The sequence below is a fragment of the Chlorocebus sabaeus genome, chromosome 1 (assembly GCF_047675955.1).
Source record: "Chlorocebus sabaeus isolate Y175 chromosome 1, mChlSab1.0.hap1, whole genome shotgun sequence".
In the NCBI taxonomy this organism is placed as follows: domain Eukaryota; kingdom Metazoa; phylum Chordata; class Mammalia; order Primates; family Cercopithecidae; genus Chlorocebus; species Chlorocebus sabaeus.
The window spans coordinates 13450607-13478605 of record NC_132904.1 but is presented as its reverse complement, the minus strand read 5'-3'; the positions used below and the strand labels follow the sequence as shown (position 1 = coordinate 13478605).

Genomic DNA, 27999 nt, shown 5'->3' with positions numbered 1-27999 from the left:
ACAGCCTTTAAGTTTCCAAACATCTACTAGAAAAGGAATGCAGATTTAAACTGAGTGAGGCGTGGGGTGGGGGAAGCTGACTGGGTCTGGACCAAAGAACTTTGAGGAACTTGCCCAGAGCCCTGCACACATCAGACCTACCGCAGGCCTGAAGAAAGGTAGGTCCAGGGACTTGCCTTCCTAGGCTTTCGGGCTGATGGTTTGGTTCACTTCCCGGGTTTAGGATTTCTGGGAGTGGAATGAGAAAAAAAAATGAGGCCACTTCCCATGACACAAGCTGGTAGTCAGGAAAAAAAAAAAGGATGACACTCAGATTCTGGGTTAGGAAACTGAATGAGATAGAGCCATTCAGTAAGGCAATAGACATGAACCAGGACAGAACTGCAGGAACAAAGAGTAAAATTTGGAACGTATTTCATCAGAGTTGTGTAGGCACCTTCAAACAAAGTTGACAAGAATTGGATAACTGGCAGGAGCTAGGGAATGGGCATTTGGTGAGGGGATGAGGAACAGTCTTTGCTACAGTTGATCGGAGTTAGAAAAGCCTCCTCAAGGCTGACACTGGAGCTGGATGAGATTTTTTTAGTTACTTTTGTCCCTTAAGTTCTCGGGATAGCAAAACACTGTAAGCCATATTTTAAACTTTTGATTGATTACCTCATCCGCTGTTAATGTCCTTCCTCCATGGTCTTTATTCTCTGTGTCTGATTGGTTATTTTTATAATTCAGGATTTAAGAACAGATGTATCGCATGCAGAATTTGGTGTGCATGGAGTAGGGCACAGGCAGGGTCCCCAGCCTTGTACATTTAGATGGGCTGTAGCCTGACCTAGTTCTCCAGTGGTCTTTGGCACTATTCATGGGGCACCCAGGCAGTAAACTGAGGCTGCTCATGATAAAATCTACTAATGAAAAATGCCTTGTAGACTTTTAGCATTCTTAGGATAAGAAAGAAGCTTGTAAGTAGTCGTGGTCATTGTAATCTTTCCCCAGATGAAATAAATGAAATCCAGAAAATGGAAATAATGTATCCAGAATCACACAAGTTAATAAAAGGGCTGGGAGCAAACAAACAAACAAACAAAAAAGAATTCTTGGTTCCTAGTCCAGGCCTTTTCACTTCCCGTGCCACAATTTCTGCATCCTCATCATCCTCCTAAAAACTATCCAGATTCAGGCCTCATTTTGGGTTTCTAGTCTATTTGATAACTTTGCCAAGAAAAAGGGGATGACCGTGTGTGCCACTCTCCTCATGCTCTCTCCTTGTGATTGTGGCGGGGGGTGGGGTGGGGCGGGGGGGATGGTGACATAAAAATGAGGTAACAAGAGACTGGTGGTGCTGCTGATCCACAAAGAGACTGGGGTCAATCAAAGAGGGAAGGGTGGTCTAGGTTCCCTCACCTCTTTTTGTTGTTGTTGTTGTTGTTGTTGTTGTTGTTGAGACGGAGTCTCGCTCTGTCGCCCAGGCTGGAGTGCGGTGGCGCGATCTCGGCTCACTGCAAGCTCCGCCTCCCGGGTTCACGCCATTCTCCTGCCTCAGCCTCCCGAGTAGCTGGGACTACAGGCGCCCGCCACCACGCCCGGATAATTTTTTGTATTTTTAGTAGAGACGGGGTTTGACCGAGTTAGCCACGATGGTCTCGATCTCCTGACCTTGTGATCCGCCCGCCTCGGCCTCCCACAGTGCTGGGATTAGAGGCGTGAGCCACTGCGCCGGGCCTCTCTCACCTCTTTATCCGGGGGGCGGGGAAGACATTGTAGTTGTCAAGAGCCTGATGCATATAGGTGATGGGACAAAACCAAGGTTTTGATTCTTCTCCAACCCGGAAGAAATGTCCCTCATATGTATCCAATATTCTCAGCAGTTTTAAAAAAATTGAATAGAGAGAAGTCAAGCCCTGGATGGTAAACAAATATTTTTGTCCTTGGGGACTTTATGTGCTGTAGATAATTAACACAAGGATTTCTGTGGTGGAAAAACAGGAGGCAGTTATATGAATTTATGGCCAGAGTTTCTTAGAATGACAAAGCACCAGCCTTGAAGGACCAGAACCTGACCTATGTGACCAAAGAATTATGGGAAAGCAGAAGAGTCAGTTATAAGCTTTGCTTTGATATAATGGCTCTGCCCTGGAGGAAGCTTACAGTCTTGACAGAGAGGCACTAAACACAGAGAGAGAACCACCAGTGTGTTTGATAAGACAGACCCAACATGTCCTAAATTCTCAGTCTGAAGGTGTGTGTGCCTGAGAGATTGAGGCAGAGGTTCTTTTACATTAAAGAAGAGTCAAGTACACATTTAGATGGACTAAGAAGAATCATCTTTAGTCACTTTCCAAATAACTTTGACTTTTGCAATGTAGAAGGAACATAACACAGATTTCTTAAACCCTTAGTTACCATCATAGGTTGAGTAATCCACGTGTGGGCAATGGTAGGGAAGTGGGGGGAACAGTGTCTGAGAGAAGATAGAGACTATGCAATGCTGTTCATGTGTGAGAAGATTAGATGATGTGGTGGGTTTGTTTTTGTTCTTACAGGGTGGGCACAGGAGGGGTGGAACATTCCTGCAAATGGGTTCAATATATGCAAACGTCTCAATATAAGAATGAAATCACTTCTTTGGAACAACTTAAATAAGTCAAATATACTTGGGGCTTTAAAAATTAAAAGGAGAGAGATTTGAGGTAAGACTACAACAATAGATTTGTGCTGAAGTAGCAGAGGTTTTGTTATCAACATTAAAAATTTTAACTCTATGCTAAGGGTGGTGAAATGTAAAAGAAGGCTTTTAAAGGGGAGGGTGACTCAATTGATTTTATATTTGATCATTCTGGCTACAACATCAGGGGTGGATTGAATATCCAAAGCCACAGATGGACACAGGGAACATTCAGAGGCTATAACGAATACTTCTGATGAAAATAGGATAATGGCTTGCCTTGAGAAGATGAGAGAAATACACAGAGTTGAAAAATGGTTGTGTAGGATTAAAATGAGATTGATTGAACATAAAGGGTAGGCAACAGAAGGAACTAATGACAAACTACCAGATATTTTTGAGACAGGGTCTCACCGTGTTGCCCAGGCTGGAGTACACTGGCGCCATTGTGGCTTACTCCAGCCTCGACCTCAGCCTCCTGAGTAGCTGGGATTACAGGTGCCCACCACCACACCCAGCTAATTTTTGTATTTTGTGTAGAGATGGGGTTTCACCATGTTCCCCAGTCTGATCTCAAACTCCTGGGCTTCAACAATCCTCCCACCTTGGCCTCCCATAGTGCTGGGATTACAGGAGTGAGTCACAATGCCCGACTTTAAACTTCCAGATTTTTAACATGGATAGTGTAGTTAATTGCTGGGCCTTCCACCAAGAAAGGACAATTGCACTCCCATAGCATTAGGGTTCCTGTTCCCTTTAGCTCTTGCCACTCTTGATTAGGGACTACTTGCAGGGCTCTGAAATAATCTCCACGTACTGTTCCTCGCGCCACCTTACGTTTTTGAAAGAGAAATTTTGAGGAAGACTGGATGTCTTCTATTGAGGTCTTCTAAGGTTTGAAATAAAAGTTACCTCCTCTCCGTTCTGGAACAAGTAGGTAAATTGTCAATTTCTGGGCTTTATTAGAATGACTTTAAATTAAGCCCAGAGAAGGACAATTCCCCTAAGTGTAACAAAAATCTAAGGATGTGGATTAAATGTAAGACCCAAAACAAGACCTATTTTATTTTAGCCATATGCTCCAGATCTAAATTTTATGTTCCATCCAGGGAGCGCTAAAGTGTATATATAGGTCTGAATATACCTACTCCATAGCATATATATGTAACCCACCTCCCAAATTCCATTATCATTGGAACAGAGACTGCACGAGGAAGAGGAGGGCCTCTTGGCCCACCTCTACATAGTCTTGTACCTAACTTATTCCAAATTGGGTGGTTTCCTCCTTTTAGCTATTATAGATAATGCTGCTAAGAAAATTAATCGTACAAGTTTTTGTGCAAACAAAAGAGATCTTCTATTCAGACTAGTGTAGTGGATCCCCTTAAGCAAAAGAGTTCTGGAATTACAGCACCTGGATTTAAATTTTGGCCCTGCCACTGTTTACTCGTTACTTAATCTTGTGTTTCTATAATTCTGCCCTGTGAATAATAGAGTATATCTCTCAGGGGAATTTAATGATGAAATAACACATATAAAACATTTAAACCAGTGCATGTCACTTAATAAATGCTAAGTACATATTAACTGTTATTATTGATAGTCCTACTATCATTTACTCATTTCTGGCTTGAAGTATAAAACATAAACTTCCTTTAACACTTCCTGCCACTCAAGGGCATGCTAGACAGGGACTTTATTCCTGTCATGACCCTGCTACAACCTGCTCCTGTCTTGGGGCAAGTGGAAAAGCAGATAAGAGGGGTCTATATAATTGGAGAGAGCATGTTATTCATGGTACTGGGTTGTCAGATGTTGACACTTCCTCTCTTTTGCAGTTTGTCTCAAAGATTGGTCAGAAGAGTCAGGATTGTCCTCTTTTTTTTTGCTCTCATGGAATAAGTTAGATACAAGACTGCAGAGGTGGGTCAAGAGGCTCTCCTCTTCCTCTTGCAGTCTCTGTTCGAATGATAATGGAGTTTATAAGGTGGGTTACATTTGCATGCTATGGAGTAGGTACATTCAGACCTATATGCACACTTTAGCATCCTCTGAGCAGAACACAAAATTTAGATATGGAGCAAAGGGGTGAAATAAAATAGCAGGCCTTATTTTTGGTCTTAAATCTAATTTGTACTCTCAAATTTTGTTAAACATCGGAGAATTGTCCCCCTCTGGGCTTAAAGTCATTCTAATAAAACCCACAAATTGACAATTTACCAACTGTCCCAGAAGGGAGAAGAGGTAATATTTATTTCAAACATTAGAAGACCTAAATAGAAGATATTCAGCCTTCCTTAAAATTTCTCTTTCAAAAAAGTAAAGTGGCACAGAAAAAGTATGTGGAAATTATTTCAGAACCCTACAAGCAGCCCCTAATCAAGAGTGGCAAGAGCTAAATGCAACAGGAATCCTAAGAGGGCTATGGGACTGCAAGTGTCCTTTCTCGGTGGAAGGCTCAGCAATTAACTACATTGCCTGTGTTAAAAATCTGAAAGTTTAAGTTTGGGCATGGTGGCTCACTCCTGTAATGCAAGCACTATAGGAGGCTGAGATAGGAAGATCACTTGAGCCCTGGAGTTTGAGACCAGTCTGCGTAACATGGAGAAACCCCATCTCTACAAAAAATACAAAAATTAGCTGGGTGTGGTGGTACATGCCTGTAATCCCAGCTACTCGGGTGGCTGAGTTCGAGGCTGCAGTGAGCCGTGATAGTGCCTGTGTACTCCAGCCTGGGCAACAGAGTGAGACCCTGTCTCAAAAAAGTCTGGTAGTTTGTTATTAATGACTTCTACCACCCACCCTCTATGCTCAGTCAATCATGAAATGATGACCTTCTTTGCCTCTTTTGACAGTTTTTGACTTGAAGTTTATTTTACATGACCTAAGTACAGATAATTATTCTCTTTAGGCTACCATTTGCATGGAATAGTCCATCCCTTAACTTTCAGCCTATGTTTCTTCTTAAGCCTAAAGTGAGTCTCTTACAGCATCTAGTTAGATGTTATTTTTTAAAAATTTTCCAGCCACTTAATGACTTTTGTTCAAAGAATTTAATTCATTTATATTTAAGGTTAGTATTAATAGATAAGGATTTACTAGTGCCATTTTATTATTTGGGGGAGGTTGTTTTTGTAGACCTTTGTTTCTTTCTTGCTCTCTTGTCTACCTTTGTGATTTGGTAATTTTATGAAGTACTAAGTTTTGAATTCTTTAACATTTGTGTATCCGCTGTAGTTCTTTGCCTTGTAGTCATCATTAGGCTTACATAAAACATCTTGTAGTTATATAAATTGACTATTTTATGGTGACAGTAATAATGTTTGTTGAAACAAGAACTCTAGACTTGTACTGTCCTCCCACGAAACTAAGTTTTTGGTATCTTTGTTTTCTACTGCTTTAAAAGACCATTGAAGACTGGGTAATTTACTATAAAATTTTATTTCGCTTATAACTCTAGAGGCTGGGAAGTCTAAGGGCATGCATGGTGCAAACCTCTGGTGAGGGTAATCCCATGAAGGAAGGTGGAAGTGAGCGTACAAAGCAGAGAGAGAGATGGGGCCAAATTTATTCTTTTATCAGGAGTCCAATCCTGTGATAACTAACCCACTCCATTGATGATAACATTCATCCATTCATGCAGGTAGGGGTGTCCCGATGTAATTACCTCTTGAATTACCTCTAGAAGGTTCCACCTCTTAATACTGTTACAATGGCAATTAAGTTGTCACATGAGTTTTAGAGGGGACATTGAAACCATAGCATTTCATCCACAGCCCTCCAAAACTCATGTTCTTCTCACATACAAAGTGCAATAATTCTGTCTCAATAGCCTCAAAGTTTTTACCCATTCTAGCATCGACTCTAAAGTCCTAAGTCCAGAGTCACAGCAGAAGCAGATTTGGATGAGACTCAAGGTATGACTTATCTGGAGGCAAACGTTTCCAGCTGTGAGCCTGTGACATCAAAACAAGTGATTTGTTTCCAAAATATAATGGTGAGACAGGTACAGAATAGACTCTCTCAGTTCAAAAGGGAGAACCAGGCAAGAAAAAGGCATAACTGGTTTCAAGTGAGTCCAAAACCCAACAGAGAAAACAGCACTAAGCTTTAAATCTGGAGAATAATTTCCTTTGACTCCATGTCCTGAATCCTGGGAATGCTGACTGGGGCCCTCAGACAGCCCTGCTTGCACATCTTTGCTGGACTCAGTCCGTGCTTCAGCTCTGTTAGGTTGGAGTTGCATGCTAGTGGTCCTATAGTTCTGAGATCTCAAAGGTAGTCTCACTCCCATGGCTCCACCAGGCATATCCCTAACTGTGACTCTCTGTGTTGGCTCTGACCCCATATATCCACTCAGCATTGCCCTGATGGAGGCTCTTTGAAGTGACTCCACTTCCATAGCTGTTTGTGACATCCTTTGATCCTAGGTGGAGAAAGCCATGCCCCTACAGCCCTTGCAGTCTGTGAGCCTGTAACACCACATGGTTAACACCACATGGTTGCCATCGAGGTTGACAGCTTGTACTTTTTGCACTATAATAGTGGCTGTGGAGCTGGGGTCCTAGGCTCAGGGTCTTGCAAAACTACTGTGGCAGAGGTTCACTCACCGAGGCATGGGTGGATGCAGATTACCCACAAAGATGAGGCTGTGACTCTGAGGCATACCTCAGCAACTCAAGCCCATGGGGCAGGGATGGAACAGTTACTGATTCTGGGGTCAGTGTACAACACCAGCATGGCTCCACGGCAAGAGGGGTGCTCTGGAGGCTTGAGCTCTGGGGAGCAGGTTACAGTTGAAATTTTGGTTCCAGAGCCAATAGGACACTGCAGCAACTCCAACCCTGGGGGACCAAGTGCCACATAGTGGTAACTCTAGACCCTGAGACGGTAGGGCATGGCAATATCCCGGGCTGTGTAAGGCTGGATGTAGCAGCAGCAAGGCCTCAGGAATGACTAGGCCTGTCTATGGCTTGGTCCTTGGGGTTTTTGAAGCAGTACAGAAATGACCCCCTGGATAGCCAGGGTTTCTCAGAAGCTTGGACTCCAGGGAATTAGTCAGTTCCAGGGAGGTGGGGCACTGCAGTTATTTTGCCTGGATTGTTGGGTGACACAGCTCAATCAAAGCTATGTGTCCTCAGAGAGTGGGACACAGTTTCAGCTTGAGTTTGGAGGGGCAGAGTGCACCAGCGACTAAGATGGGGGCATGGAGCAGTTCCATGGCAGCCTGACCTCGGCAGGTAGAGAATGGACAGCAGCAGTTTGGCTTAGGTATGGCTACCAGGTGTGCGTGGTATAGTGGTGGTTAAGCCTCAGAGATGGAGGGGTGCAAATGGCTACTCATTCCTGAAGCAGAATGGACTCTAGCAGTGATTCACTTCCAAGAAGGGGCAGTACAGTAGCAGGTCAGGCCATGGAGGCCAGGGCACAGTGTCAGTGCCACCTCTGGAATAGGACAGACATGTGGACTTCAGGTAGCTCCATCAGCTGAACTCAGAGCCTGTGAAGACTCTAAGTTTCTCCAGTAGTAAGATTACAGGTGTCCATGGTGTTGATGGGAGCTGCTGAGGTCCTCTCACTTACCTTTTCCCTGCAGGAAGAAGGCCCTCCTGACTCAGAGCTGGTCCTAACTGGGGGAAAGGTGGTGGAAGAAAGGTGTTTTATCTCCTTCTTCATGCAGCCATCCTGGGTTTCTATGATCTACAAGATTTCTGCTACTCCTTTGGTGTTTTCAAGTACTCTTCTTTAATTATTTTGGTTGGAATGCAGTTGTTTATTCATTGTTTCGGGGAGTGTGTGTGTGTATGTTTGTGTGTGTATTGATGATGATGAGGGTTAGGAACTTCTAGTTGGCCTTCTTGGTGACATTCTTTAGAATTCTAATCAGACATATTCTAGACCTTTTAATTCTACACTTCTAATCTTTTAACCTCTCTTCTATTATGACCATTTTCTTGTTTCTCTACAGAATTCTTGATGATTTCTTCAAATTTTTCTTCCAGTTGACTAATTCTATTTTCAGCTATTCCTTGTTATTTAACACATTGACCAATTGTTTTTCTGTCAACACTATTTTATATTTGAAATTTATTTGAGATTATGTTCCAAATATGTCCTGTCACTCTATGTGCTTTATCTTTGACTTCATTTTTGTGATTTAATTTTCATTTAAATAAGTTATCTGTACTCTTTACATATTCTATATTTGATATATAAACAGGTGCTCCTAATCTGTGGGACTTCTTGGAGGCTTGTATCAAGGATATCTACTTCCTTCTTTATGGACTCCAATGTAGGACTTATTCAGAGACTGATTGCTTTCTAAATATGTGGCTTTTTGGTGGGATTTCTCCTTTACTACTGACTTTGATGATTCTCAGAACTATACTTTTCCAGGGAAGTGATAGTTATCAACTGATGTATTTAATTCCCAGGATTGTAAACAGTAATTTATGTTGTACACCTCGGGGGGCCTCTCGTCTTTGAAATCTGTGGCCATGGTGTCTTGTTTCTTTCATACTCTCGCTACACTTCTCTCCAAGTGTATCCTCATGTAATCTTTGTTTTTAACACTCATTTCACCTGATTTATAGAAATGTTAGTTGTTTCACACTTTCATAAAAAAATGGAGTTCTAATTCTGTTTGTCCAAATTGTTTTCGGAACTTTTCTAAAAGTGGTAAGAATAAGAACATTGACTTTTTGGTTACATTCTTATATTTAATTCATTATCTTAACTACTTCAGTCATATTTACATTATATATTTCTTATTTATTATATTTGTCTTTCTTTTTTAAAAGAAATACTTAACTTATTTTATAATTTGTAATTTATAATTTGTAATTTTGTACTTTTAATTTTACTATTTTCCATAATTTTAAGTATATACATTACTAAAGTTAAATTCATGTTCTAAATGATTAATTTTTTTCATTTTAACTTTTCTCCTCTATCTTTCTCTGAAATTCACCCTCCTTCTTCTGACTTTAATCAGTTTTATTGTTAGATAGCTAATAATTTATTTCCTTTGATGTATTAAAAATAAATACAAGATGATAATTTTTTCAGAGAAATCTTAATGTTTTTCTCAACACAGTAAATTTGGAGTACAACAATTTTTTTTTCATTTATGTTACCAATAAAAGGGCACACATCTCCAAACTTGAGACTTTTTTAGGGGTTCAATGAAGCATAAATGATATCAAAATTAACTATTACTTGAAGGATATTAGCAAGCTTCATTTTCCTAAACATTTATGGAAGTGGATCATGAAACACCTGAATATGAATTCAAATACATAGATAAAAATTTCCACGTGGCTTTAGCCAATCTCAACATGACTTGGTTGGAGTTACTACATGGAGGACAGAAAGAAGTATAAGAGTGATATGTTTGTGCTTAGATTCTCAAAACATGATTTGATGGGTCCTTGCTACGTACCAGCAAGTTAGGATTTAAAGCAATGTAATAGGACAAGAGATTTAGATTTGTGGTGCCAAGAATATGACTCAGAGCCATTCGTTTCATTACCAAATTTCAGAGTTTGTGGGACAAAATACAAGATTACATAAGTCACACTCAGCAAGGATGAACATGGGAAGATTTTTCAGCCCTGTGAATTTAACTGTGCTCTGATTAGAAAAGGAGGAACTATACAATACTATACAATAAATTGGAAGAGAGATGAGTTTGTGTAGTTTATTAGTATTATCAAAGTAATCCTTTGGCCGGGCATGGTGGCTTACGCCTGTAATCCCAGCACTTTGGGAGGCCAAGGTGGGTGGATCACAAGGGCAGGAGATCGAGACCATCCTGGCCAACATGGGGAAACCCTGTCTCTACTAAAAATACAAAAATTAGTTGTGCATGGTGGCGTGTGCCTGTAGTAACAGCTACTCAGGAGGCTGAGGCAAGAGAATCATTTGAACACAGGAGGCAAAGGTTGAAGTGTGACGAGATCGTGCCACTGCATTCCAGCCTGGCAATAGAACGATACTTCATCTCAAAAAAAAAAAAAAAAAAAAAGTAATCCTTCGTGGGGAAGTGGCTGTAATCAAGGGACTAGGCAGTAAGAGGGATAGAAATAAAATCTGAGAAGACTTGGAATGGAACTTAAATACATTTCTCTAATTTTAGAGGTCCGACAGGTTCACCTTGCTTCTGTCAACATATCCCTCTCTGCTGGACTTACTAGCATCTTGATATCATATGACATTTAGTTTCTCCCCCTGCCCCACCCTTAATGTGTTGCCTATTCCACTTCCCCGGCTCTAACAGCTATTATGATATGGGAAGGGAATGTAGACCAGATTTTGTCCTTCGGGAGGAACCTGCCCCAAAGTGTCATGTCCTCCTTTGTCATTTCCAGGACATCATACTAAATTACATTTCTTATTGTAGCACCTTTTCTGCTGCCATGACAACCATGCAAGGAATGGAACAGGCTATGCCAGGGGCTGGCCCTGGTGTGCCCCAGCTGGGAAACATGGCTGTCGTACATTCACATCTGTGGAAAGGATTGCAAGAGAAGTTCTTGAAGGGGGAACCCAAAGTCCTTGGGGTAAGTTGCAAATCTAGGGGAAGACCCAATGGTGTTGTAAACTCATATTTCATAAGACCTAATGCCAAATACACTGTCCCACTAACCTCATAATGTAACAGCCAACCCTTGCAACATCAGTATTTACTTTTCATGCTCTTCATCTGAAAAACTATATAGTATTCTATCACAACGTGCTTCCAGTTGAGTTATATTTGAAATATATTGACTTCAGATCTATTCTAGGGTTGTGGGTCATCCATGATAATTGTATTTAAACTCAGCATGGAAGAGCAGCAAAATTAAAGGCCACCTATGCACTACTAGCTGACATCCCCTTTATAGGCCTTCCTGAATAGCTGACAGATGCATATTGCTACTATTTCTTTCCGGCACCTTTTCTTAGCCCTCTGCTCAGAGGATGAAAAATCTATTCTCTGAGCATTTCTATCTGGAGTCTCAGATGAGCATGCCTAAAAGAAATGAAGAATTAAAAGAATGACAGAATAGGGCAGGTGAAAGGACATTAAATATAGGTTTATCACTAGCCCAAGTTTCAAATGGGAAAATGTCACTGTGGATATTTTGGATCCTTTTTTCACATTATTCATTTTTTGGAGGGTGGGGGGGAAATATAGCTATTTCTCATAAAATATGTTATTTATGTTGGCACACACTGGGTTTATTTATTTATTTATTTATTTTTACGTTTTGAGATGGAGTCTCGCTCTGTCACCCAGGCTGGAGTGCAGTGGAACAATCTCGGCTCACTGCAAACTCCGTCTTCCGGGTTCAAGCAAGTCTCCTGCCTCAGCCTCCTGAGTAGTTAGGGATTACAGGCATGAGCCACCATGCGCAGCTAATTTTTGTATTTTTAGTAGAGACAGAGTTTCACTATGTTGGTCAGGCTGGTCTCGAACTCCTAACCTCATGATCTGCCCGCCTCGGCCTCCCAAAGTGGGTTTATTTTTTAATGTATGAATAATTATTTTAAAATATACTGTATGTTTTAGAGAAGTTTTAGGCTTAAAGAAAAATTGAGAGCAAAGTACAGGTATATCCCATATGCCCCTTGCCCCTACACATGCATAGCTTTTTAATTATCAGCCTCCCACCAGAGTGTAACCTTTGTACCAACTGATGAACTACGTTGACACATCATTACTAAAAGTACACAAATCACAATGAGGTTCATTCTCTATGTTGTGTGTTCTATGAGTTTTAACAAAGGTATAGCAACATGAATCTACCTTTATAGTATTATATAGTATCCTACCAATCCCTGGCAACCACTAATCTTTTATTGTCTTCATAGTTTGCCTTTTCCAGAAAGTCAAACAGTTGGAATTATACAATAGGGGTTGTTTTTTTTTTTTTTTTTTTAGGTTGCATTCCTTCACCTAAAAACATGCATTTAAATTTCCTCCATGTTTTCTTATGACTTGATAGTTCATTTACTTTTAGTACCGAATAATATTTCATTGTCTAGAGGTACCACAGTTTATTTATGCATTCACCTACAAAGGACATCTTGTTGGCTTCCAAACTTTGGCTATTAGGAGTAACGTTGCTATAAATATCTGTGTGGCAGGTTATGTGTGGATGTAAGTTTTCAACTCATTTGGGTCAGTATGATTACTATATTGTAAGTAATAATATGTTTAGTTTTGTAAGAAACTGCCATACTGTCTTCCATGTGACTTTGTCATTTTGAATATTTCAATCAACACTCAATGAGTTCCTGCTGTTCTACATAATCTCCAGCAGTTGGTAGTGTCAGTGTTCTGAATTTTTACCATTCTAACAGGTGCTAGTGGACTCTCATTATCATTTTAATTTGCATTGCCCTTGTGACATAAGATGTGGACCATCTTTTCACACGTCTCCTTACCATCTCTATATCTTCTTTCATAAGGTGCCTGGTTAAATTCTTTGGCACATTTTTAAACGAGGACATTTATGTTCTTATTGTTAAGTTCTAAGTTTGTTGTATATTTTGGATAATGATCCTTTGTCAGATATGACTCTTGCAAATATCTTCTCCCAGTCTGGTTTGTCTTTTCATCTCTTGACAATGTCTTCTGCAGAGCAGAATTTTTTAATTTTAAGAAAATTAAGATGATTTATTCTGTATTTCATGGTTTGTGCCTTTGGTGTTGTACTGACAAATTCATCACCAAACCCAAGGTCATCTAGATTTCGGCCTATGTTCTGTTAGGAGTTTTATAGTTTTTAGTTTAATATTTATGTCTGTGATTCATTTTGAGTTAATTTTTATGAGATAAAAGGTATGTGTTTGAGTTTTATTTTTACTTATGGATATCAAGTTTTAAGTACTATTTTTTTAAAAGACTATCTTTTTTTTTCATTGTATTACTTTAGCTCATTACCAAAGATCACTTGACTATATTTGTGTGGCTATCTCTAGGCTTTCTACTCTATTACATTGATCTATTTGTCATTTCTTTGCTAATACCACACAGCCCTGATTTATAGTATGCCCTAAAATTGGGTAGTGTTAGTCTTAAAACTCCTTCTTCTTCTTCTTCAAGATTGTGTTTGCTATTCTAAGCTTTTTTGCCATTCCTTATAAATTTTAGAGTCAGTTTATCAATATATACAAAATAACTTGCTAGGGTTTTAATGGAGATTGCATTAAATCTACTGATCAAGTTGGGAAGAACTAACATTTTGACAATGTTGAGTCTTCCTATCCGTAGACATGGAATATCTCTCCATTTACTTAGTTAATTATTTTATCAAAGTTTGTAGTTTCTTATAGATTTTGTACATATTTTGTTAGATTTATACCTAACAAATACCAAATACCAATACCTAAATATTTAATTTTTAGAGGTGCTAATTTAAATGGTATTATGTTTTTAATTTCAAATTTCACTTATTCATTATAAGTACATAAGAAAGTAATTGTCTCTTATGTATTATTCTTGTATACTATAAACCTAATATAATCATTTGTTAGTTCCTGGAATTTTTGGTTGATTCTTTCAGATTTTCTACACAGACATCATGTTGTTTGGGAACAAGGCAGTTTTATTTTTCCCTGACCAATCTATATATCTTTATTTCCTTTTTGTGTCTTACTGTTTCTGTTATAACTTCCAGTACAGTGTTAAAAGGAGTACAGAATGGGAGAAAATTTTTGCAATCTCCTCATCTGACAAAGGGCTAATATCCAGAACCTACAAAGAACTCAAACATATTTACAAGAAAAAAACAAACAACCCCATCAAAAAGTGGGCAAAGGATATGAACAGACATTTCTCAAAAGAAGACATTCATACAGCCAACAGACACATGAAAAAATGCTCATCATCACTGGGCATCAGAGAAATGCAAATCAAAACCACAATGAGATACCATCTCACACCAGTTAGAATGGCAATCATTAAAAAGTCAGGAAACAACAGGTGCTGGAGAGGATGTGGAGAAATAGGAACACTTTTACACTGTTGGTGGGATTGTAAACTAGTTCAACCATTATGGAAAACAGTATGGCGATTCCTCAAGGATCTAGAACTAGATGTACCATATGACCCAGCCATCCCATTACTGGGTATATACCCAAAGGATTATAAATCATGCTGCTATAAAGACACATGCACACGTATGTTTATTGCGGCACTATTCACAATAGCAAAGACTTGGAATCAACCCAAATGTCCATCAGTGACAGACTGGATTAAGAAAATGTGGCACATATACACCATGGAATACTATGCAGCCATAAAAAAGGATGAGTTTGTGTCCTTTAGAGGGACATGGATGCAGCTGGAAACCATCATTCTCAGCAAACTATTGCAAGAACAGAAAACCAAACACCGCATGTTCTCACTCATAGGTGGGAACTGAACAATGAGATCACTTGGACTCGGGAAGGGGAACATCACACACCGGGGCCTATCATGGGGGGGGTGGGGGGAGGGATTGCATTGGGAGTTATACCTGATGTAAATGATGAGTTGATGGGTGCTGACGAGTTGATGGGTGCAGCACAGCAACATGGCACAAGTATACATATGTAACAAACCTGCACGTTATGCACATGTACCCTAGAACTTAAAGTATAATAATAATAATTAATAAATAATAAATAAATAAATAAATAAATAAAAGGAGTAGTGACAGGCCTCATCCCTGCCTTGTTCCTAATCTTAGTGAGAAAACTTTGAGTTTCTCCATTAAGTATGAAGTTCGCTGTAGGTTTTTATAAATATTCTTTATCAACCTGAAGAAGTTCCCCTCTATTGATAGGTTTTTCAAATGTTTTTATAATAAACAGGCATTGGATTTTGTTCCATATTTTTTCTGCATCTGTTAATACGATCATGTGATTTCTCTTCTTTAGCCTGTTGATGTGATGAATACATTAATCGGTTTTTCAATGTATAGTCAGACTTGCATACCTGGGATAAATCCCAAGTGGTGATGCTACACAATTTTTTTAATGCATTGTTAGATTTAGTTTGCAAATATTTTATTGAGGATTTTTGCATATTTGTTCATCAAAGATGTTGGTCTGTAGTTTTCTTTTCTTGTAATGTTTTTGCGTGGTTTTTTGGTAGATGGTAGTGCTAGCTTCATAGAATTGTTAAGGAGTATTTTCTCTGTTTCTATTTTCTGTAACTAATTGGTATAATTTATTTCTTAAGTGTCTGGTAGAATTCACCACTGAGCCCTTCTAGGTCTGATGCTTTCTGTTTTGGAAATTTATTAATTATTGATTCAATTTATTTAATAATTATAGACATATTCAGAGTGTCTCCTTCTTCTTGTGTGAGTTCTGACAAATTGTCTTTAAGGGTTATCCATTTTATCAAGGCTATCAAACTGTGGGCGTAGAATTGTTCATAACATTATTTTATTATCCTTTTAATTTCTATGGGAACTGTAGTGATGTTCCTTCTTTCATTTATGTTAGTAATTTTTGTCCTCTCTCTTTTTCTTAGCCTGGCTAGAGATGTTTTTATTTTATTTCTACATACATATATTTTTAAAAACTGCTTTGGATTTTATCGATTTTGTCTATTCATGTCCTGTTTTCAATTTTATGATTTCTGCTCTAATTTCTATTATAGTTTTTCTTCTGCTTATTTGGAGTTTAATTTGCTCTTCTTTTTCTAGTTTCTTAAGGTAGACTCTCAGGAGATTGATTTTAGATCATGATTTTTTAATATATTCATTCAATGTTATAAATCTTCCTCTAAGCATTGCTTTCACTGCATCCCATAAATTTTGATAAGCTGTTGAAACATTTTTGATCCTTTGGAATGCCATGGGATAATGATACTCTTACTCTGCTATGTTTTGATCCCTGGGTACTCATACTCATGTCCTCATACTCCAGACTTCAAGAAAATATCATATTTGCTCTTCTTTTTTTCTTCCCCTGTATATACTCTCCTTTCTTCAGGTTACTTCTCCTTGCTACAACAATTGCTTTCTAATTCCTAGGCCACTTCTCTGAGCTCATGATAAAAAGAGAGAAATAGTTGTGGTAGAAGTAACATCGTAGGTATCAGAAAAGCAACTCTGGGCTGGTTCTGGCATACTCCTCTTAACCTTGAAATTATTGGCAACAATAGACATCCCGAGAGGTAATATTGCTAAGAAAATATTCATGGTTATTTATGTGAAAAAAGAGTGATAAGAGAATACTAAGAAGGTCATATGACTATATCAAATGAAGGAGACTAAGGATAGCTTAGTGATTGGAAAGGGGGTGGCAGAAGCACTATTTCTGTGGTGGATAATCAGTTTTTACTTTCTTCATCATTTCTAGGTTGTGCAGATTCTGATTGCCCTGATGAGCCTTAGCATGGGAATAACAATGATGTGTGTTGCATTTAGTGCTTATGGACGTTACTCTATTTCTGTGTATATCGGGTACACAATTTGGGGGTCAGTGATGGTGAGTAGAGTATCTTTTGATATAATTGAAGATAACATAAAGCAGTTGTCAATACCCTGATCTTTGGAATCCTATTCTAACTGTATCTTGTAATTCTGCAAATCTGAGAGTGGTATCTAACCATTTCTTACTCAATTTTCTCATATTTAAAGTACTACTGATAGTATTATATTAAATCTAGGTAGATTAAATATTTTTATATATCCGTTAGATATACTACAGCAGCACATTGCCAAAGACCCAAACCAGAATGGCTTAAACATTGAAAGCACTGATTAGTTCACAACAAGATTAGTGGCTTGTCATTTCTAGGATTGCTTCATTCACTGATGCAAGGATTTCATCAAGGATTGCTAGCCGACCATATCAGAGGGGAGATGGTTGACACATCCAACTTTTGGTAAATATTTTATATACATATTCTCAAATCAGCTGTCAGTAAGGACAATGAACTTGCCATTATTGGCTTGGACTAATCAAGATTTACCTCTGTAGCTGGGAGGAGTCAACCCTACCTTTAGCTCACGAGAAACTGAACAAAACAATGGTTTGCTTAGCAAGGAGGAAGAGGAGATGTGGCTGGTACACAAGCAGTTTCTCATATCTAGTTATTGACTATCGAAACTCAGGAAATTGTTACCTTAGAAAATGAAAATGTTATTTGATATATTTTATTTCATAAATTCAATAAAAATAACTATAATTATTATAATTAATATTAAATTAATTATAACTATTATTAAATTAAAAAACCTTCTCCCAAGAGAAAACACAAGATAGTTTTAATGCAAATTGAAAGTAAAATTGTTTTTTCCTCTGAGATAGTACGTACATATTTTTTCCTCTTATTCAATCCTATCTTCAAATACACAGACATACATACACACTCCTAATGTGTATATATAATTTCTGTATAGAATGTTTTTCCAAGGTGCCTTATTGACTTTTTAAAGTAGTTTATGGTAATTTTTAGTTCATATTCTTGAGTGTTTGCAATATATATTGTTCGTACTTAAATAAGAATAGTTTTAACCATTTGTTCCAACTATTTTTCTTATATAATTATTTTGGTAAATATACCCAGAATAGTATTACATAATAGTCAGCATCTTTATCTTAATTTTGACTTTAATGAAATGGTCCTACTTTTTTATCATTAAATGTAATTAAAGACTCTTAGACCAAGACAGATTTCTATCATGTTACAGAAATTATAATTCTTCATATTTTACCAGTAATGTTGCAGTTACTAATAATACTGAATTGTATTAAATGTTCTGTCCTATCAACACTGTAAATGTGAATAGCAATTAGCATGCAATTTTTCTTAAATTCATTAATTGTATAAGTTAGAATATTTTAAAGTTAAAAAATATTTGTAGAGCTGAAGGAATATCCCAAATGTTTATGATGTATTTTATATCATATGATGGGTGATTCCCTCTAGCGTTTTTATTCCAGTGGCGATTTAGATAACATGAATCATCTGTATGTCTGGGTATTTGGAAGTTAGTGAAATAAATTTATTGAGCTTTTTATTAGTTCAATATTTTTTATAATATGATATAATTTTTGAATCATCTGAAATCAAATTTGAAAAGCAAATAAAAAATTCCAACAATTGAATACTATAAGGTAGAGAGTCTAACCAACTTGACTAGCTATTTTAGCTAAAAAATAATTGCCTTATTGATGGAATCAAATGAACTAGTATATTCTAGTCAACATCTAATTGGGAATTTACATTTTTTGCTAGTATTTTACTTATAACTTTAAAAATACTCTAAATGAGAATAATTTTAGTGTATTTTTTGTTTAAATATCATCATCAATTTTGGTACCGTGTAAGAACTACTTTGTGTCAGAAGTTTGGAAACTTTATCTCTTAGTGCCCTCAAACAGTTTTTTAATATCATTTCAGTTAGATGTTATTTGAAAACCTTGACAAATTCTCCCATGGTTTTATCTGGTGTAATTTCTCTGTTCTTTCTGGGAAAAGGGAAAATAATGTGCAAACCTTTGTGATTTTGTCTAAGATAATTGGTCTGATTAACATATCTATCTAATTTAGAATTAAGTTTAGTAAGTTATGACTCCCAATACTGGTTTAAAGTTTTTAACCTTCATTTTTTCTCTCATTTTTAGTTTATTATTTCAGGATCCTTGTCAATTGCAGCAGGAATTAGAACTACAAAAGGCCTGGTGAGTAATATTTTCTTTTTGTTTTTGGTATCGAAAAAAGGATTAATGAAAGGATTAATAAAAAAAGGATTAATAAAAGGGTGTAAAATAGATTTTGTTTCTTTGTTTGTAAAAAATCAGGAGCAATTGTGCGTTTTACCTGCTAATATCTGTCTTTCAAAAATTGCAGTCAGGCTAATTACTGACATAAGACTGGATATTTTGGCAAGGTAGGGAATCTTACCCTTGCAAAGGGAATCTTTTTGAAGATATAGAGAATTATTGAGAAGAAATATCAAGCAGGACCACTCCAGCAAAACCCTACAGCAGGAGTCAGCCCATGACAGTGACACCAAGCATCAGTGTGGCGTAACATTTACTGACCCATTGATTATAATGTAGATTCCAACTGTATCCATAAAGGATTTTGAGTTTTCAATAAAAGAAATTCACAATAAGGTTATTACACAAGAAGCAAATTTAAAATGTAACTCTCATGCCAAGATGCCTTTCATAAAGCCAATACAATGCGAAAGTCCATATCTCAATAAATGTTTTTTTTCTTGTTAAAGTCCATATTCGAGTTTTCTTTGTTCAAAAGATAAATATCAAATTCTGGAACATGATCAATATGTGATTTTCAAATCTGGCTTAACTCAACTCCCTAGTGTCCCCTCCAGCTGCAGCCACATGACACATATGCCTCACACTGTGCTGTGCAAGTTGAGTTATTTTTTCTTTTTCTTTTCTTTTCTTTTTTTGGTTTTTTTTTTTTTTTTTTTGTCTTTGGTTTTTGGTTTTTTGAGACAGTTTCGCTCTTATTACCCAGGCTGGAGTGCAATGGCGCCACCTCAGCTCACCACAACCTCCGCCTCCCAGGTTCAAGTGATTCTCCTGCCTCAGCCTCCCGAGTAGCTGGGATCACAGGCAGGCGCCACCACGCCCGGCTAATTTTTGTATTTTTAGTAGAGACAGGGTTGCTCCATGTTGGTCAGACTGGTCTCAAACTCCTGACCTCAGGTTATCCACCTCCACTCGGCCTCCCAAAATCTGGGATTACAAGCATGAGCCACTGCACCCAGTCAGCAATTTTAGTTCTTATTAAAAGCCTCCTTACCTTTATCCATGAGAAGAGAATGTACAGAAAAGAACATACTGCTGAGAGAGAGAATATACAAAAGGTATAGAGGCACGACAGACAAACAGCACTTAAAAAAATGATAAGAAGCCGGGCGCGGTGGCTCACGCCTGTAATCCCAGCACTTTGGGAGACCAAGCGGGTGGATCACGAGGTCAGGAGATCGAGATCATCCTGGCTGACACGGTGAAACCCCATTTCTACTAAAAATGCAAAAAAATTAGCCGAGTGTGGTGGCGGGTGCCTGTAGTCCCTGCTACTTGGGAGGCTGAGGCAGGAGAATGGCGCGAACCCGGGAGGCGGAGCTTGCAGTGAGCCAAGATTGCACCACTGCACTCCAGCCTGGGAGACTGAGCAAAAAAAGAAAAAAAAAAGAAAGAAAGAAAAATGATAAGAAATCAGGCTTCAGAAGCAAGGAATGGCAGGCAAGGACACAGACAGGGCTGTCCAGCTAAAGTGTGAAGGACACTGAAAACCCTGCTAAAGAGATTTGGAGATTATCTTATGTGCCCACAGGAATCATCTGAAGAATTTAAGCTGGGGGATAATGAGATCATGTTTGTGTTTTGGCAAGAGATTAGAGTTGAAACCACAAGACAAGTTAGAAGACTATTGAAATAATCAAGATAAAGATAGATGGCAGTAAAAAAGAAACGGTGGGTGTAAAGTGATTCATGGAGATGTATTTGAGGATGTTGTTGGATTGTTTAATTGATTTTCATTCCTTTCTAGGTCCGAGGTAGCCTGGGAATGAATATCACCAGCTCTGTACTGGCTGTATCAGGGATCATAATCAACACAATTAGCTTGGCGATTTATTCATCTTATCACCATTACTGTAACTACTATAGCAACTCAAATAACTGTCACGGGACTGTGTCCATCTTAATGGTTGGTGCTACCTCTTTTCAGGGGATATTATCATAGAAGCAAGTTTGGGGAGTGCTGGCTCTGGCAACAACAATAATTAATAATCCCTAATTGCTGAATGACTGGGAAGTTGGAGTGATTAAGAAATAAAATAATCTTTCATTTAGGATTTAGGTACGTGTCTCATCTCTATTCTTCCATATGTGATGAGGCAAAATGGGAAGAAAGCTTATAGTTTAGAACACCTACTCATTAATAGTTACTGTGCTGGGTATTTTGTATAAATTTTTCTGTTCAATTTTAAAACATTGATGCAGTACGTACTATTATCCCCTCTAAAACTAAGGCCCAGATGTCAGTCCCTGTTCTCTAATATTGAAGTAAAATTGTCTTGAACAGTATTTTACAAGTGGCGAGTAACTCAGTATCCTTTCCAACATCTTTGGATGTTCTTGCAAGGTTAACCACTTTTATCCTCAACATCTAGCTCCTGATAAATGCTTAATCTTCATTCTGAATTTTACTACTTTTTTGTACCATTTTTTCTTATCTTAATGCTATCCTAATTGCTTTATTCTGAAAATGCCGCCTACACAGTATTTTGTAGGTAGTAAAACTTCTTGACATTTTGGGCCATTGGATAATTGTGGGGAGGAAGAGTTCTTCCAGCACATCACAGCAGACTAAAACGCACAATTAAATCTTTATTATTAAAAAGCCTGACCAGGCGCCGTGGCTCACGCTTGTAATCCCAACACTTTGGGAAGCTGAGGTGGGCAGATCACCTGATCCGGGAGTTCAAGACCAGCCTGGCTAACATGATGAAGCCTCGTATCTACTAAAAATACAAAAACTAGCCAGGCATGGTGGCATGTCCCGTGATCCCAGCTACTCGGGGGGCTGAGGCAGGAGAATTGCTTGAACCTGGGAGGCGGAGGTTGCAGTGAGCCGAGATGGACCCATTGCACTCCAGCCTGGGCAACAGAGCAAGACTCCATCTCACAAAAAAGAGAAAGCCTATTGGTCATTTTTCAACACCCGCAAATTTTTTGTTACTTTCCCTCTATATGAACTTTCAGCCTTTCGCCTTGCTGCTTAGTTCTCTTCCTTACTGTGTCCTTCCCTTATGTAAACGTGGAAACCCAGCATTCTTCCTTACTAGGCAGAATCAATCTCATTCTGTTGACTTCATTCCTAGCTAATTCTACATAGTTTTGTGGGCTATATAATCACGCCAAAATAACCCCTTGAGGTGTCTTTGCTAAACTAATTTACTTCCCCTGAGATTTCTAATGCTTTTTGTAGTAAGCAATTTTACTTCTTGCCACTCGGTCACAATAAGAAAAAGCTTCTATAGAGAATTTGACAAATTCTTTCAAGGTCATTCAGTTAGACATTGGCAAAAAAAAGATTAGATTCTACAACTTCTTTTCTCTAATTCCCCAATTATTTGCTATTGTTATCCTTAAGAAGGACCTTAGTTTTAGTTTATGAAGGTCGCTTCATTGGTAGATTTTAAAGATGCAATGATAGAGACAAAATCTGGAATCGGCCAACTCGATAGGGCTGATTTCTTGGGCATGGGACCCGCGCAGTTATTCAGGACTTCATGGTTCAAAGAGCCCTGTGCTTGATCTAATGCTCTGCTGTTGCTATCTTGATACTGTTTTTAAAAATTTTAAATAAGAGACTCTAAATTACGTAGCTGGTTCTGCGTTCATCTCAATTACATTTCCCAGAGTCCATGATGAATTCCTGTTTATTGTGTGAACATTTTTATGCCTGTTTTCATAGCAGAGGACCTCCATAAGGGCTTCCTGGGATTTGAAGCAACGGGTCTATTCTTGCCTGGGAACCTGCACAATCAGTCCACAGGTCTATATACATGCTACTTTTTCTGGAGGCCCAGCCCTGTACCTGTTTTTGTAAATAAAGTTTCATAAATAAAGTTTAATCGAAATATAATGAAGCCCATTTGTTTACATGTTGTGTAGTGATGCTTTTGTGTTATAACAGCAGGTTTGAATATGTGTGACAGAGACCTTATGGTCTGTAAAACCTACAATGTACATTAACTGGCTTACGGAAAGCTTGCCATCTTCTAGTCTACCCTTCTAGATGGTAAAATCCTTGAAGACAGGGGAACTGTCTGTTTAGTTTGCTGCTCTCTTCTGTGCCTACAGCAATGTTGGAAACACAGAGACCACCACAGCTGTTGAAGGCACAAGAAAATAAAAAAGCAATGAATGCAAATATTCTCAAGGTCTCCTTAAGTCTGCATCACTCATATCCTGAGCTCTTGGTCTATTGGCTCTTCCACAACAGAGGGACTATCCCTAACCATGGAGAGAAAAAGAGAGAATATTTAAACCAGATAATCCCTGCATCAATCCAGGTTAAAATGAATAGAAATGAGTGCACTGCCCAATGTTCTCCAAATTTTGACCATGTTTCTTGGCTGAAGACTAGACCTAAAGCCAGTGCTCTGAAGAGATGGATTAAAGACTGACCTACTTGATGTTCATTGTTGTATTAGCTTCTTATTATTACTGTAACAAATGACTACAAATCATTAGGCAGAACCACATGAAGTCATTTAGTGTCTCAAAACAATACAGTTTGGTTATCTTATGTTTCTGGAGGTCAGAAGTTCAAAGTGGGTCTCACTAGGCTAAAATCAAAGTGTTGGCAAGGCTGTACTCCTTTCTGAAGGCTTAGGTGACAATAAGTTTTATTGCCGTTTCTGGCTTCTGTAGGCTGCCTATGTTGCTTGGTTTGTCATCCTGTCCTCTACCTTCAAATCAAGCAATGCAGCATCTTCAAATGTCTCTTGAACTCTATTCTGCCTCTTGCTTCCACTTATAAGGATTCTGTCATTATGCTGAACCCACCTGAATGATCCAGGAAAATTATCTTATATCAACTAATAAGCAACCTTAATTTCATCTGCAAATTTAATGCTTTTTCTTATGCAAAAAGAACAATGGTCCCCGAGGGAGATCTGCATTCTAATCCCCAGAATCGAAGGATTAGGAGGACAAGGATGCAGACCTCCCTGGGGGACCATTACTCTGCTTACAATCACTAAGATATGGAATCATAATATTCTGTCAATGATATGAGTTTCTAGTACTCAGTAGGATAAGATGACAATTATCTTTATACTACCTTCCTAACTTTTTAGAGCACTTTCATCTTCCATGTCCACAATAGCACTGGGAGGTACTGAACTAGGGAATAAATGTCTGTGATTATTTTATCAGTGAAAAAAGTGAGAAGTTACTTCAGCAGATCAAGAATTGGTCAAGGGAATGGCTGCCACTGGGAGGCAGGTCTCCTGACTCCCAACCAGTGCTTTTTCTCTGATGACATTGTGGTTACTGGTAAATGTTTCCACTTGTCATCTCCATTTCTCACATTCTTTTGTTATGAATTTTCTCCTAGGGTATGGATGGCATGGTGCTCCTCTTAAGTGTGCTGGAATTCTGCATTGCTGTGTCCCTCTCTGCCTTTGGATGTAAAGTGCTTTGTTGTAGCCCTGGTGGGGTGAGTATTGGCCTTCATTTGAAGATTTCTGTATTAGTTTTCTATTGCTGTGTAATCACTTACACAAACTTAGAGTCTTAACACAGAACACATTCATTATCTCTCAGTTTCCGTGGTTCAAAAGTCTGAGCCCAGCTGAAGTAGGTCCTAGACTCAGGATCTTACAAGGCTGTCATCAGGAAGCTGGCTGGGGCTGTGGCCTTGCCTGAAGCTTCTGATTCTCTTCCACGCTAATGTGGTGGAATTCATTTCCTCTCAGTTGGAGAACTCATGACAATGTATTTTATCTTTGAAACCAGCAGGTTGCTAATGCTTTAATCCTCTCATAAAGGGTTCACACAAACGGGTAAGGTCCATTCAGAATAATGCCTTTTTTGATAAATTGAAAGTTAAGTAGTTAGTACCTACACACAGGACTTGTATCTCATCCTATACACAGGTTCCATCCACACTCGAGAGAAGGGAATCACAAGGGGTCAGTGAGTGCCACCTTAGAACTCTGCCTAACACAATAGCTACATAAAAGCTCTTTCCCCTTTCTGTCTACCTCAAAGTGCATAACCTCTGAATCCAGATATGAGGATATTTCACAATGAAGAAGACCCCAAAAAATATTTTGTTTTATTCCATTATCCTATTACAACAATTTTTCCTGGAATATTTCCATGAAATATCATGATCTCAGACTTCTCTATCAGTCTGTGCCCACCTACCCACTCTCTTACCCTGAGACCTGCAGCTGATGCTGCTCCTGGCAGCTAAACCCAAAGAATGTCACGCGGAGAGAGGAAAGCAGGGAATGGAAGGAAAGAAGAGACCAAGAAAGAAGCTCTAGGAAGAATGGGGAGGGATATCCTCCAAGGGTTGAGGGTGCCAGAATGAGGAAATGGATAGTAAAACCCCAACAGCTACTCATTAGCTTCATTACACAAAGGCCCACAGGCAGACAAAACCGACAACCAAATAATAAAATAATCATAAATGATCATAGTTTGATGAGATGGTTCTTCTGGTGCCCTTCTCCATCATCTTGTACCTCTTTGTCTTCTTTCGAGATTCCCAGGCAACACCACATCCCACTCCTCTACAGCCCTTCCTTAATGAAGAGAGACTGACTATAGCACATTAACTCTAATAGTGGGTTTTGCATTGTAAAACCTGAGAAGTGAGAGATTCTCAGCAATTACCAATGATTTTATAATTTCATTGACCAAAGCTTTTTATTTTTACTGAGTGAAACATTTGGACATGGAAACAAACTCTTTAGTAACTTTCATGTCAGAGTATTTAAGCCTGTGCTCCCTTCGGCTCTTAGCATAGGAGCTGGGGAATGTTGTTTCCTAATCTCCTGGTGTGAATTCAGAAAAGCAGTGGTTTTGGGGCCTGTGATAGGTAGGTCTCTATCTCTTCCTGGTTCTTCCACCAACCCTATGTGACAATGAGTTTGTGGAAGAACAACCAGAACTTTTCTGAGTTTCACGATGATCCCTGCTATTCTGGGCCAGTGTGGTTTTTGCAATGCGTTATTTATAACCAGCAAATCATGATTTGGGTATGTTGATGCCATCAGCATGAACAACTTGGTTTGGAAGAACAGCATCATATTTTTCATGACACCTTGGTTTACCCAATGTATTGTGCACTGTCATCCACATGTAAGACTGGTTTACTTGCAAGACCAGGGCAGTGGTCATCAGCAGCTCAGGTCAAGAGCTACCACTGAATGTTGTCTCCTAAATCAGGCCTGATCTAAAGAATGACAGAGAAGCCCCACATGCTTGATCTTGAGAATGAATCAGAGAAGAAAAGAGTAAACTCTGATGATGATGACTTTATGTGGGCAGGAAAGGAGCACTCTGAGGTTATTTGGGTGACTCACCTATGGCATTCTGATTGTTTCACAGGTTGTGTTAATTCTGCCATCAAATTCTCACATGGCAGAAGCAGCACCTCCCACACCACTTAATGAGGTTTGAGGCCACGGAAAGATCAACAGACAAATGCTCCAGAAATCTATGCTGACTGTAACACAAGAACCTCACATAAGAAATTACCAGAATCCAACTTTGATACTGAGAGACATATTGATATCATTATTATATGTAATCCAATTATGAACTGTGTGTGTATATAGAGATAATAAATTCAAAATTATGTTCTCACTTTTTCCCTGGAACTCAATAACTCATTTTACTGGCTCTTTGTCGAAAGTACTAGACGTTAAATTAATAAATAATGCATTTAATGAGGCAACAGCAATTGAAAGTTTTTCATTCATCGTAAGAACTTTATAGGCATTAAATAAGGCATTAAATTAGCAAATAATATCTGGAAGCAGAAGAGCAAAAAAGGTATTGCTAAAATGAGGCCTCCATGCAAAACACATACTTCTGCTCCCCTGTATAGTATTCCTCCCATTTATTTAACTTTTTTCTTCTCCCGCCTATGGGGACCAAAGGGCCTTTTCCTTCGGAAGTGGAGATACGTGGCCATCTCCCCCTCCCTTTTTCCTCTCCTTCTTTTCTTCCCCCATAGAAAGTACTTTGAAATAGCACAGTCTATCCTTGCACGTGCACAAGCTATCATTTGAGTAAAAGTATACATGGAGTAAAACTCACATTAAGCATCAGATTCAACTTATATTTTCTATTTCTTCTTCTTCCTTTCCCTTCTCCCGCCTTCTACTGGGCAGAATTATATCTTAATCAAATTTGTATCCTATGCCATATATGGAAATGTGCAACATATGATATTTGTTAAATACATTTGTTTTTATTGCAGAGCAAAAATAAATAAAATGAGAAGCAATACTTTCATGTGCTATCTACTTCCTTTTCAGATGCAAAATGGTGGAAAGAGACTAAGTGTTGATGTCAAAAATACAGTGTGGTGGTAAATAATGTGTCCTTTCTAATCAGACAACCCAGGGTTTTTATCTTGCTATCCCATCTTTGTTGTTTACTATCTATGTAGCTATGAACATGCCACAAAATTTCTCTGTGCTTCGTATTTCTTTTCAGGAAAGTAGTAATAATATTGTCTGTCCTATAGACCTATGATACTTGGTATCGTATGATATGATACTTGGTATAACAAAGGTAGAAAAACCAGGACTCTGATTGGCACATAT

The 27999-nt window shown here is 38.5% G+C and overlaps 1 protein-coding gene across 2 annotated transcripts; it reads left to right on the top strand.

Moving 5' to 3' along the window:
• Positions 1-14: 14 nt before the first annotated feature.
• LOC103234755 (membrane-spanning 4-domains subfamily A member 4A) lies at positions 15-27999 on the top strand. Of its 2 annotated transcripts, none has more exons than XM_037999263.2 (7): positions 15-158; positions 11064-11223; positions 17006-17134; positions 19280-19336; positions 21186-21344; positions 24768-24869; positions 26774-27999. In XM_037999263.2, the coding sequence occupies exons 2-7, from the start codon at positions 11080-11082 to the stop codon at positions 26843-26845; spliced, it is 663 nt and encodes a 220-aa protein (XP_037855191.1). In that variant the 5' UTR covers positions 15-158; positions 11064-11079; the 3' UTR covers positions 26846-27999. The 2 variants fall into 2 exon arrangements, with proteins under 2 accessions (XP_037855191.1, XP_072871972.1); XM_073015871.1 differs by lacking the exon at positions 15-158 and adding an exon at positions 8227-8397.

Coding starts and splice junctions, on each gene's coding strand:
- LOC103234755 (XM_037999263.2), top strand. CDS start 11,080: ATGACAACCATGCAAGGAATGGAACAGGCTATGCCAGGGGCTGGCCCT. Junction 17,135..19,279: donor CAATTTGGGGGTCAGTGATG/GTGAGTAGAGTA, acceptor TCTCATTTTTAG/TTTATTATTTCAGGATCCTT. Junction 19,337..21,185: donor TTAGAACTACAAAAGGCCTG/GTGAGTAATATT, acceptor ATTCCTTTCTAG/GTCCGAGGTAGCCTGGGAAT.